This window comes from Erythrolamprus reginae, chromosome 2 (assembly GCF_031021105.1).
Source record: "Erythrolamprus reginae isolate rEryReg1 chromosome 2, rEryReg1.hap1, whole genome shotgun sequence".
Classification (NCBI taxonomy): Eukaryota; Metazoa; Chordata; class Lepidosauria; order Squamata; family Dipsadidae; genus Erythrolamprus; species Erythrolamprus reginae.
This window is the reverse complement of record NC_091951.1, coordinates 220,071,809-220,085,720: the sequence shown is the minus strand read 5'-3', so window position 1 is coordinate 220,085,720 and position 13,912 is coordinate 220,071,809. Positions and strand designations below refer to the sequence as shown.

Below are 13,912 nucleotides of genomic sequence, written 5' to 3'. Positions count from 1 at the left end.
TGTGCCATGTTCAATGCACCAAGACTATCCAAAAAGAATTCGGTTTTTTTTTTAATTTCCCTTTTTAAATCACCATTATTTAGGATTGCTCGTGGCCCATCTGCCTCCTTTTTTCCCCCTTGCGAATTCCTCCCCGTGGGCAACCTCGCTGTCTTTAGTTCACCCCGTCGAAGGTGCGCCAACACCTAGAAAAAAAGCCTGCAACCTCCGCTGTTTTCAGTGGCCCGACTGAGCAACGCGATGGATCTCGCCCGGTTATACTTTCCGCAGGTAAAAAGAAACGGCTCGTTCGTTACGTATCTCGCGCGTCTTCCATGGAATGTTTCTTGCGCTCCCGCGGCAGGTCAGCCCGACATTAGATCTCGTCGGAAACGTTAACTGTACACAGGCCCCCTTCTGTCCCTAGACTTATTTACCCTACAGGCGGACCGGAAGCTGCGCCAGCTCAATCGCGCCTGCGCGCTGTAGCTTTTCTCACCCGGCTTCGCCTGGCATAGAGGGAGAGGCGCCTGTGCGCGCCTTGGGCCCAAGGAGGATTTTGGTACCGTGTAGGCCGGCTCTCTAGCCGGCCATAACAGCAGGTACTGGCGGAGGGGGGGGGGACGACGCGACCGTGGTAGATCAGTTGTGTGCGCCTGATTCAAGGGGCCGGCCTTGCCTAAGAGAGTGCGGCCGCCGGGGCTGTGAGCAGGCCCGAGAGGAGGCAAAAAGGAGGGCTGGGAGTATGCGCGGGCCTTTGGGTTGGGGGCGCCCGCAGACTGAGCCTGGCGTTCCCCAAGAGGAAGCGGACAGGAGAGGGCGGGGCCCCTCGAGGGGGCTACTGCTTCCTCGCAGAGCGTTGAGTGGAGGTGGTGGGGACACTTGCGGCGCGGACGGGGTTTTTACTCGGAAGGCATGAAGTGGCTGGACACGGCCTATCTTCGCTCTTCAGAGGAATAAGAACGAAAGTTCGCCCTTGCATTTCCTTACCTGGGATGGTCTTGATAGCGCCAGGGACTCTGCTTGGCACCTTTGGAAGATTTGGGTACCCTTTTGCCCATTATATGAAGCTTTGTTTCTGCAAGCTTATTGTAAACAGAATTGTCACACAAGTCTTATTTCCTTTGGGGTGGGTGGGAACAAACCCTGTAATTTTATTTTATTTATTTATTTGTCAAATAAATGCCGTTGCTCTAAACCGCCCTGAGTCTCACGGGATTAGGTGACATATAAGTCTAAATAAATAAATAAAAATCTAAATAAATAAACAAAACAAAACATGTAAAGATAGCATTGTTGTAAGCCGCCCAGAGACCCTCAGGTGTGGGCGGCATATTTATTTATTTAATTAATTAATAGCAGGCATTGGTATAAACGTAAACAAAAGCAAAGTGGATACAGGTAAATTTGGACAATAGGACAGTAAAACAGGGATGGTAGGCACAATGGTGAGCTTAGGCACACCCCTTACAGATCTTAAGAATGGGGTGAGGTCTAATGCAGACAGCCTAAGGTTAATGTTTCTGGGGTCTGAGGAAGAAACCACAGAGTCAGGAAGTGCATTCCAGGCGTTGATCACTCTGTTGCTGAAGTTGTACTTTCTTGCATTCGAACTGAGTCTTGCCCAAATATTTAAGAGCGTGCAGATCTTTATTTTTCTGTTAGCTCTTATCATTAGACCCAGAGCATAGCCATTCCAGATGAAACAATTAACCAAAATGCCCCCCCCCCCCAAGATAACAGTATTTTAAGTAGTATATATCCTGTTGACTTGCGCATAGCTTCAGGGATTTCTGAGATACTACTACAAATAGCCATTCTTGTGAGGTTCAGGGCTCAAGTCAGTGAAATTCCATGCACATGGAATTTTACATCCTCCTTTCACTATCAGTCTTTCTTCCTGATATCTAGTTTCCTTCTTTCTAGCGGCTGATTTTGGATCCTTTCAGATTCAGAACAATATGATTGCTTCAACAATCAATTAAAAAGGCTTGTCATGGATAGAGAAATGTTAGGTATTTTGATATTAAAGATGGATTATGGTCGTAAATGGGTATTTTGTCCAGTTGCACCCATTCTGTTACAAAGTGAATGTCAAGTATGTGACTTAGGCATTCTCCAATTCAAAAGAGGACAGTTAAATCACTATGAGAATGATATCTATCTATCTGTTCTGGGATTTTTCTGTTTCTGACACAATTTTCCAGGAGGTTTTTTCCTTTAATTATGTGCAATAATTTATATGTATATATTTTTTTCTTAGTTTGTTATATGTGTTGCGTTTCTGAATTGTTTTTTCTTATACTATTATTATTATAAACCTGAGAAGAAGTTGAATCTCTTAGGGTGAGTATGTTGCTATTTCACCAGATTTAAGCTAATCCCAACTACCTTTTTTCTACCTGCCTCACTACCGGTATGTCTTATTGTCATTTCAACATGAAGGCTTATTGTCCATTTGTATCATAGTGTCTGGATTTATATATGTCAGTGTCCTTGATTTTGTTTACAGTAGTTTGATTGCAGTATGTTTATTAAAATACAAAATACCCCCAGAACTAACTATACCAATTCCACTAACAAATTGTCATTATTCTCCAAAGCACGTGAAATCGTTTTCTTAAGAAACTATGATCTGTGCAACAAAAAAAAACCTCCTTGCTTAATTGAGTCAGTTTTGCCTTTGAGAGAAATTCACAGACATACAAATGCATTTTAAAAAATTTTGGATAGGAGTAGCCACCGTTTATGGAAAAGCAATAAGAGGAAGATGAATAAAAGGGGGAGAACTGATGCGTCTAATTAATGAATGTTTGTAGAACTGGATGACAAATCAGGCATCCAAATACAGGTTTATAGAGGAGACTGACTAATTAGTAGATGAATTCAGAGTAAATATGGCATTTAATGGAAAAATGTTTGCCTTTTGGTAGGAGAGACTGGGTTCTTGACTGCACATTATAAGCTTGCAGAAATATTGGGAGTACATTGTTTTTACTATAATAGAGGGAAAGGAGACAAATTTAGACTTTTCTATAAATCATGAACATATGAATGATAAAGAGAAAGTATCTGTATGTAGAAGTCAGATAGCAATACCAGTTGTATAGTGTTTTACAGCCCTCTCTAAGCAGTTTACAGAGTTAGCATAATTGTCCCCAACAATCTGGGTCCTTGTTTTAATGACTTTGGAAGGATGGAAGACTTAGTCAACCTTGAGCCGGTGAGGATCAAACTGCTGGCAGTCAGCAGAACTAATCTTCAATACTATATTCTTACCAATGTGCCTCCATGGCTCTTGTGCTTTGTAAGTAGAAAGTAATGAGAAACCAGTTCCGAAGACCATCGTATTAACAGAATAATAGCAAATTTCAAAACTAAATCTGGGTCTAAAATCTTCTGAATGTAAATCTAGACAAGCATCAATTCTAAAATATATCTGTTTATGGTTCGCTAATAATTTCCTTTTATTCCAGCAAATGTGATATTGTGTTATGAAACAAAATTTCATAAATATTATTAAGCATTTTATAAAAATTAATTTCTATTTCTATTTGATATTAAGTTTACATCAGACTAATTCCTGGCCCAAGTCAAGTATCTGTTAAATCCCACTCTAGAACCCTCCTTCTACACTTCAAATTATGTAGCTCCCAGCCTAAGTAAAGCTCAGTGGAAGATTAATATAGCAGATTACTGATACCAGCTGCCCATTTTATTTTTGCTTTATTGCCCAGAAGAAGTGAAGTCATTTGAAAAGAACAGGACTTCAACATATCCATTTATGTTGGATCATTTTTTTCTGTGCTCATATATGTCATAGACAAATATTTCCAGTGCCATTTAGTCCCTGTATTTAATGTTTCAATCCACATCAATAATTGAGGAAAATAATAAATCATATTTTTTCTTCCACCAGAGAATGAAATATGATAGCTGATTAAGCATATATATATATATATTAATACATTTAGCTGGATGTAAGCAAGCTAAGAAGGAGCTCCCTAGTATCTTAAGAGTTGTTGGAAATAGTATATGGGTTATTGCTCAGGTAGCTTACCTTGCTACATTAGCCTCAATGTGTATTGACTATCATTGGAAATGGCTTGGTACAGCAAGCTATTTAATATTTGAAAGTGGTACTTTACAAAATGATGGTGTGAGGGAACCTGCAGTACTGCAGGCTATTTCTGACAGCTGGCTGCCTGCGATTTGGCAGATGGAATCTCACCAGGCTCAAGGTTGACTCAGCCTTCCATTTTTCCATGGTGGGTAAAATGATGACTCAGGTTGTTGGAGGCAATATGCTGACTCTGTAAACTGCTTAGAGGGGGCTGTTAAAAGCACTGTGAAGCTGTATATAGGTCTAAGTGCTAGTGCTATATCTCGCTGAAGGCTGTATACTTCAAATACTTTGCCATTTGCCTGTCTTTATATTATTCATAGGTAATTGTTTTGCTGATAAAGCCAAGTAGCTGTTTATACCTCTGCCTATAGAAATCAGATGAAGAAGCCTTCAAAGCAACTGTATAAATTCTTCCACTGTGTACATTAGCACAAATGATTTTATTGATGGTTTTTTAAAATAAAAAATATCAGCTTTTGAAATTTAAATCAGTTTTTTAATCAAAATAAAACATTATTTTTATTTTAATAAAATGCTTTTGAAGTAAAAAATCTGTCTAAATATATTGGTAGTTTTCTATTTAAGATACACTAATAATTTCATTTATTCAGCATGAAATTGAGCTTAGTTATGTAGTATGCGGCTGTATATTCTGCAATATTTACATTTTTGGTAAACATATTCAATGAACCCAACTCTGCAAGCTGAAATAACATGCACTGTATTGACGCATTCACACAATTTCACAGTAACTGTGAGATAAATCATAAAACAGAGTTCAGGAATATTCCTTTAGCCCATTGTTTTGCAAATCTGTATGATTGTTTGAAAAGAAATGCATCTGTACCACCAGGCTCGAAGAGTGAGGATGAAGGGCAAGTAGTCAAAATGAAAGTGAAACCTTCTAAGCAGATTATAAATATAATATTAAAAGCACCTGTCATTTCAGATCCATCATGGCAGTGCCTATTGTTGGTTAGTTAACAGCAGGTCATAGGAGCCACTGCAGAATAGAGATGACAGTTGCTCTTTAAAAATTATGGTTTAAATTGAGTTAATTTAAACCAAGCCTTTTTACTAAGTGATTTAAATCACAATTTGCTTGTTGCCTAGGGGTAGCGGTAGTTTTGATGCCAAAGACCATTTGGGAGCATCCCCTTGAATAATGTGAAAATCTAAAAGCAATAGAAGTAGAAATGTAATGAGTGATACAGTTTATTTGTATTTCCTATTGCTCTGGCCTAAAAGCAAAACCAAAAAAAGGAACCTCTCTAGTGTTAAAATTCTGCAGTAACTTTCAAAAGAAAACACAGCAAAATAAATTTAGCTTCAAAATCAATTGTAACATACATTTTGCAAGATCAAAAAAATTAAAGAACTATATCTGGGAAGGAAGCTTTTTGGATGTCTTTATTAATCAACTTTATTACATTTCAAAGAAGAATAAAATACAAAATAACGAAAGGAAAATGGGGGAGGGGATCAAAATGGGGAAAAGTTAAAAGGGGGATTCAGTTATATAGTAACCTCTTACTCGTAAGTTAAAACACAGACGTAATATACAATACTATTTAAACCATCAAAATAATAGAATTTTGTAATAAAGTAACTCTTCTATTTAAAATAAACATAAAATAATATATAGTAAACATGTCTAATAATAAAAATACATAATATTTTTATCATCATGACAGAGCTAATCATTGAATGCTAAAATCAAAACTTCAGTTCTATTTTTCTCAAAAAGTCCAAGATTCTACCCAGAGTGACAATTGTAATTTATCCTATCTCACTAGGTCTTTGTTAATATCATTCCACACTTCATAGTTATTCTGGAGGTGGAGAAAGGAAGGGAAGAGAAGAGAAGGAAAGGGAGGAGAGGAGAGCAACAAAAATGGTGTTAGAGGGACTGGAGGCTAAAGCATATGATGAGCAGGAATTGGGTATGTCTAGTCTAAGGAAGAGAAGAACTAGGTGACGTGGCTACCTTCCAATACTTGAACTTGAAGGGCTTAAGTTGAAGCTTCAGTATAATTGAGATTTAAAACATTCGTGTACTACACTCTGACTATGTTTATAAATTGTCCTGTTGATTCCAACGTACTCAGTTCTTCCGATATTATAGTGTAGAAAGGCTGTGGCTAATTCAGGGGTCTTCAAACTTTGTAGAGTGCAGGTAGTTTTCAACTTATATCACTTAATGACTATTTAGAATTATAAATTTACAACCTGTTTTTGTATTTGTGACAGCCACACTGCTATGTGCGGTCACATAATCATATTTTGGGCTTGCCTTTATTGTCATTTGCAGCATCCCATGATCACATGACCGTTATTGGCAATGTTTCTTGCTGATTTCTAGCATTTACTTATAGGTTCCAGCAAAAAATGCCTATTGAGAAAATTGATTTGCTTAATGACCGTGGTGTTTTCTTAATGACCACTACAAAACATACCAAAAATTAGGGTCCAATCATGTGAAACCTTGGCTTTCAAATTAAGACTAGTTATGACCATAATTCTGGCTCAGTTACATTTACAAATTAAAGCATACCTATAGTCCATTCTTTGTAAATCAATCCAGAAGTGATTGTGGTTTATTTTCCAGCCAAACATTTCCCATAGACAGTATCTTTCAGAGTGTAGTGAATGTCAGTTAACTTAGATTCTTTCCTCAAATTCTGTTTTAGCCTAAAATCAGTTTATATAGAAAACTTGTGCTCTATCAATCTACCTAAGATTTTAAAATGTTTAATTGTTGGAGGTTGTTTAGGAAAGGGATAGGGAAGTTTTCATTACTTAAGTGCTTTGCTGCTCTTTTTTTCTTTTGTAGGGAGCTGCGTTGTTAGCTATATTAACATCCAATGTCTTATTCATTTTATGGGAGCAGCTATCACTTTTCCACTATGGTATCTTTAACTGCACTGAATATTTTCTCAGATATCTCTAGCTAAAGTTTTAGGTTGGATTTCCCGCCCCCCCCCCCGCCCCCAATTCCTGGGTTTATGGTCACAGAGGTATGCTTTTCCATTTCATTTCCTATAGCAATTAAATTTCTCTTGGCCCTGATATTTATATTTGTAACCCCTTCGTTTGACTTAAAATCATGTTAACAACAAATTTGCCTATACAGTGATACCTTGTCTTACAAACTTAATTGGTTCCGTGACGAGGTTCTTAAGATGAAAAGTTTGTAAGATGAAACAATGTTTCCCATAGGAATTAATGGAAAAGTGATTAATGTGTGCAAGCCCAAAATTCACCCCTTTTGCCAGACGAAGCGCCCGTTTTTGCATTTCTGGGATTTCCCTGAGGCTCCCCTCCATGGGAAACCCCACCTCTGGACTTCTGTGTTTTTGCAATGCTGCAGGGGAATCCCAGCAGGGGAATCCCAGCATCGCAAAAACGAGCACTTCGCTGGCAACGGAAGTCTGGAGGTGGGGTTTCCCAGCGAAGGGAGCATCAGTGAAATCGCAGCATTGCAAAAACACCGAAGTCCTCGAATCCCCACCTCCGGACCTCTGTGTTTTTGCGATGCTGCGATTTCACTGAGGCTCCCCTCACTGGGAAACCCCCACCTCCAGACTTCCGTTGCCAGCGAAGCGCCCATTTTTGCGCTGCTGGATTCCCATGCTGGGATTCCCATGCAGCATCACAAAAGCATGGAAGTCTGGAGGTGAGGTTTCCCATGGAGGGGAGCCTCAGAGGAATCCCAGCAGCGCAAAAACGGGTGCTTTGCTGGCAACAGAAGTCCGGAGGCGGGGCATCCCAGCGGTGGCGGTGGGTTTGTAAGGTGAAAATAGTTTGTAAGAAGAGGCAAAAAAATCTTAAACCCCGGGTTTGTATCTCGAAAAGTTTGTATGATGAGGCGTTTGTAAGACGAGGTATCACTGTACTGTCTACTGTTGGTTGTTCCAGTACTGACAGCCTTGAGTTTTGTTTTTCCTTGACAAACAATAAAGCATTTTTAAGAATGAATATAAAACATCTTTTGACTGGTGACCTTAAAGAATTTAAAAGGGGGAGCAAGTCTTTTGAGAATAACGAACTAGTCTTCATACTGTCTCCTACCTTGATGGCCAAGGTTCTGTATAGGCTTAGGCATAATCTGTTATCTCCATTACCCACTCCAGGGTCTCCAGTTTCCCTATTGCCTCTTGGATCTACTTTGGAAGGAGAGGTAAACCTCCACTTGGGAGAAGTCAGCAGCACATAGTCCAATCTACATTTCTAGTGAAATCCTTCTCAGAGAAAGACTTTATCCTACTATTTGTGCTTACCGTTTTCTCCTAATACAGAGCTGTCCTGTTCCTGAGTTTATTAGCTCTTGATATAATTTAAATGCCATTACATTATTATAACTCTTGATCTCCTTAACCTTGGCACTGAGCTCCATCCTAGTGATAGTGTTTATTATTCCCAGTAGCGCCAGGGATAGTTTTACCACTTTTATTCTTTACGTTGTTCTTCCTTCACATCTCTCTACCTTACATTCCTCTTTCAGCTTTGTTTCTGTTGAGTGATTATACTTATAATGAACCCTAAAACCCAAATTCAGGTAAAGCTTTTAGGTATTTACAGTAAGAATCTATTAGTGTGGGACTTTTTTTGGCTGTGTTTTTAGCTTGGTTGAATTCTTGGTAGTCAAGATAGGGAATAAATAAAAATGAGAAAATAGTAAGTCGGAAGCCTAAATTTTTGTGTCTCTTTAACATTACATCTGTGGTGGCTATAAATTACGGTATGTGAACTTCAAAGGAGGAGGGAAGTTGTAGAAACTTGAAAGATACAATAACTAGCTTTAGTCCATTTATTAAAGAAAGAGAAAGAAATCACACTGATTATTGGTTCATTTTTCCAGGTAAATTTATTCTGATTGTATGTTTGTTTGTTTTTTTGTTTGTTTTTTTGTTTATTGGACTCATATGCCGCCCTTCTCTGAGGACTCGGGGCAGCTTACAACATATAAAAAGTGCAAAATACAAAAACCTATTTTGAAATGTGGCTTATTTCAGTTTGCTTGTGTTTTCTTCTCCTTTTTTATTTTGGAGATTATGTTGAATTTGCTTGTTTTTCTTACTAAGGCAAGATAGTTGTTCAGAAATATCTCTACTAATAATTAGATGAAATGAGGTCATTATTAGGAGAAGACAAAAAATAGCTTATCAAACTGTGGGTTTTTTTCAAACAAGATAATTCCTCCAAACTCTTTCTACTATTGATTTTAATTAATACACTTGAAGTAAAAATATTAAGTTACATGTCACTTGATACAGATTTCCTTTCTAATTATTTCATTGTTTAGAAACCATGACATCTTCAGGAAAAGAAAATTTTCGACTCAAAAGTTATAAAAACAAGTCTCTGAACCCTGATGAAATGCGTCGCCGTCGGGAAGAAGAGGGCCTTCAATTGCGGAAGCAAAAACGAGAGGAGCAGGTAGAATGAAATTGAACACTGAAAATGGAAAGGGCTATACAGTATTCATTTATATGCATATACTGTACATATACATACAATGATGCATATGTACATAAAATATTTAGTGGAAATTATCCAGAAGCAAAAGAAACGGGGGAAATGGAGCAAAAAATATTATCTGTCAATAAGGTTCAGAAATGAATACAATTATCTCTAATTATAAAATTTTCTAATGTTTTATGTTCCTGCATTTTAATTTTTTTTAAGCCAATGGATTTCTCAAAATTTTAATCGGTTTAATGGAATTCTTAATTGATTTTAAGAAAGACATACTTTTTGGGCGGTAATTAAAACATTTTTAGGTGCGTGTATATGTGATAACAGTTTACTTATTTACTAAAAGTTGTATATTTAAATAATTTATTGGCATTGACCATATCTATGAATTTCCTGGATGATGAAGGGCCAGTTAAGTAAAAAAGCCAAATGTTGACTTTATCTTCAAAAGTAAGAGAAAGAATATTCCAGGAACTTAATAAAGGCCGATCAGTTTGACATTGATATCTAGGAAGATGCTAGTGCAATTCATAGTGACAGATTTGTGAACATTTGAAAAAAAATGTAGTGATTACTTGAAGTTAGCATGGATTTCCCAAGAACAAATATCGTTAAGATACATTTTATTTCAATTTCAAGGCATGATCATAGTCATTAATGCCGTGATCCCAAGAAAATGCAGTATATAGCACAGATAATAAATAATAAAGTTGAGATAGTTACTGCAGAATTGCTATTATTCTTATATATTAAAAAAGCATTATATATTACTTGAATACTCCAAGTGTTAGAACTCAGCTGTTTTTTGTGCCCAGTTAAGCTTTTACAGTTCCTTGTTTTGAGAAAGCATGCAAATTAAATTTCTAAGGAACATTCCAAGTTCCTTGCTATGTCTCAAATGCATTTTTTTTCTGTGAGGCTGGCAGTATACAGGTGAAACTTGAAAAATTAAAATGTTGTGCAAACATTCATTTATTTCAGTAATGCAACTTGAAAGGTGAAACTTAAACTTGAAACTTAAAAGGATATTGCTAGCCAATTAAACCTAGCATCTCTTCCAAGGATATATTTTTGACTAACCTCTTCATCCTGCCAAATATTTACCAAATCACAACTCTTTAGTATAAGAAGGCATTTTCCCTAACTCAGTTCAGTGGCCACCCCACAGCAATCTTAGAAGGGAGATAAAAGGTCATCCCATTTGGCAAAGGCTTTGTTCATATGACAAAAGGGCTAACAAAACTATGAAATACATTTATTACAGTGTCTCTTTTAGGCTGACATACATTCATAGTGGATAACACCACGTTTAAAGAAATCCAATCATTCCATAATTCAATGTCCCCCTACCTCCCCACACCGTGCATGCATACATGATTCCCCTGTGCTGCCCCACCCTCCATGGATACGTGCACGATCCCCCCATTCCCCCATTTGCCAACTTCAGGTTGGCCCAGTAGGCCCATTTTTCATCCTCCCCAGGCTCCAGAGGTTTTTTGGAACCTGAGGAGGGCTAAAATGGCCTCCCCTGCCCCCCTTCAGAGGTCCTCCGGAGGGCAAATATGCCCTCCCGTAGCCTCTGCGCAAGCCGAAAATCTGCTGGCCACATACGTATGTGCACACATACATATTGGAGCTGAGTTAGGGCAACAGCTCGCATGTTGGCAGATATGACTCTAGGCCCTAGGTTCGCCATCACTGTTCTGTATGAACTTTCTAACATAGTTGTGTTGCAGTAATTTAAAGAATTCACTTTATATTTTTCATAATGTAATAATGCTTTATATTGTTGTATTATATAGAATAATAATATTATAATAATTTACAAAATAACATAAAACATGTTGAGTATTCTGCTCCTGAAAACTATTGAAATTCAAAAATTCTCTTTCATTCTACCCTAGGCCAAAAAAATTAGTACGATGTCAGTTTATGTTTATTATTACCTATTCTCCCACTTACAGAAAATATGTCACTGATTATTTTAAAATATGCAAAATAAATAGGAGTTTGATTAGGAGCTATGAGCCCCTTTCAATATTTAGATCTGTGACTCTCAAACTAAATAAACTAAGGAAGCCAGCAACTAAGAAAGTTTGGAAACTTTTGATCTAGTTGATAATCTTCTGGAAAGGCTAGTATTTCATGTTTTAGAGCTGCTGTAAAGGGAACGGGATGATCTTGCTCTGCTACACTTACATTCCACTTAAAGTGGACTAACAAAACTGAAATTCAGAGATGATTACTTTAGGTTGAAGGATATTACTAGCCTTTAGTCATTCTTTATGGATGTACAGCAGAATATCCAGTCTTTAAGCAAGTAAAAATAGATATGACAGTTGAAAGTGGCGGAGGGATAGGGTTTTTTGAGTATATTGCACAATATTTGTATTTTGCCTCAATCTATACTCTCTTCCACAGTATACAATGGATATAGAAAGTCTACACATCCCTGTTAAAATGCCATATTTTTGATATGTCAAAGATAAATTGCATCAGATTTTTAAAAATCTTTAATACAACTAACCTAAGCTGTATAATTCAATTGTAGAACAAACTAGAATCTTTTAGGGAAAAAAATAATTTATAATAACAAGTATAATAAGTAAATAGTAAGTGTGCACGCCCATATAAGTATGGATATGGCTTTATTCAGAATTAACCAATCACATTCATAATTAATGTTAAATAGTAGTCAGTACATGCCATCAATTAAAGTGACTCTGATCAAGCCCATATAAAGTTCAGCTATTGTAGGATTTTTCTGACAGTTGCTCAGTTGCCTCTTACAGCAAAAGCCATGGTCTACAAAGAACTTACAGAGCATAAAAGGGTTCTTATTATTAGAAGGTATCTGTCAGGAAAACAGTACCAAAAAATTCCAAGACATATCATGGACTATAGTGAAGACAGTCATCAACATTGGAGAAAATAGGGCACAACAGTGACAATACCAAGAATGGGATGTTTCTCCAACATTGATGAAAAAACCAAACTTGTCTGAGACGATGCTAAGACACCTACAACAACATTAAAGGAGCTACAGGAAGTTCTGGCTGTCAAGATTCCAGGTAGCATCCAAATTTAAATCAGAGTCTAAGTCAAAGTATTCCTCAAAGTTCCAATGTATTTCCAGAGCCATCCTGGCACCTACACTGGGGAACCTGAATCTGAGCTTCCCACCCAGTTGAAAGTTCACATGCCTTGCACCCCATCCACAAACTTGTCACGTTGCCCACTCAGGTTGTGCCAATGTGGCAATTCCTCCTTCCACTTTCACCCTGATGATGGACATATGATGGCCTTGAACCCCTTGAAAGAGTGCTTTGTGGCTGCCTTTGCTCCCTCATGAAATCACCCCTCCCAAATTCCTATAAACATCAGGCCTTCTACAAATAGTGTGGCAAGCCATTGATTTATCGCCAAATGTATGGTAATACATTTGAAATATTTCAATTTGTTTTTCAATTGGATAGTACAACTTTTATGTTAAAGACGAGGAAAAAAATCTTCAACTGATTTTTTTTTACATCTCAAAAACCTTTGACATCTTTTTAACAGAGATGTGTAGACTTTATATCCATTGTATATAGCTAATTGTATAATCTCCATTTTCTCCAAGAGTTATATTATTTTGTATCCCTCCCAGCATTTTTTTTCAACATTACTGATGAGTTTATAGGGTCTAGGACCTTATAATTGTTTGATAAATTGTGAATTGTTTTATTTTCTAAATCAAATACTTCTAATTTTAATATCATTGCATTTCTCTTCTAGTTATTTAAACGTAGAAATGTTGCCACAGCTGATGAAGAGACAGAGGAGGAAGTTATGTCCGATGGTGGTTTCCATGAAACACAAATAAATAACATGGAAATGACGTCTGTAAGTCCATACTAAAATGCCAAATCCAGTCTGAACATCTGACTGACTGTGTGACCAGCCATTGTAATAATTTCATTACTCATCATTTCTAAAGCTGTAAAGCAAAATATAATTCTCCGGAATCAAGATATCTACTAATTGCATGAACATTCTCAAATTAAGTATAAGCATACTGCATTTTTGCCTTGGAAGAAAAAAACCAGATAAATAACAGTATATGCACTATATATGTGTTACAGTATTTATAAGCTCTATTTTCAGTAGTTTCAAACCTCTTACTGATAAATAATCACAAGCTATTTATGTCACATAGTGACATAATCATTCTATTCTGAATAGGAGAAACAATCTCTGGAAACCTCTAAGTTACAATATTTATGCAGGATATTTGCAATGCTGGGGTGAAAATCCTAGCTTAACATCATTTTCAAAGTTATACCTGAT

The 13,912-nt window shown here is 37.1% G+C and overlaps 1 protein-coding gene across 3 annotated transcripts in view; it reads left to right on the top strand.

Moving 5' to 3' along the window:
• Positions 1 to 341: 341 nt before the first annotated feature.
• The window catches only part of KPNA1 (karyopherin subunit alpha 1), a 37,967-nt gene continuing 24,396 nt past the window's right edge, over positions 342 to 13,912 (top strand). The window contains exons 1-3 of one of the 3 annotated variants that reach the window (XM_070741945.1): positions 342 to 581; positions 9,411 to 9,544; positions 13,361 to 13,468. In XM_070741945.1, the coding sequence (XP_070598046.1) occupies positions 9,416 to 9,544; positions 13,361 to 13,468 (237 nt within the window). In that variant the 5' untranslated portion in view covers positions 342 to 581; positions 9,411 to 9,415. The remainder of the gene's footprint in view (positions 582 to 9,410; positions 9,545 to 13,360; positions 13,469 to 13,912) is intronic. The other 2 variants (XM_070741946.1, XM_070741947.1) reach the window with 2 other exon arrangements.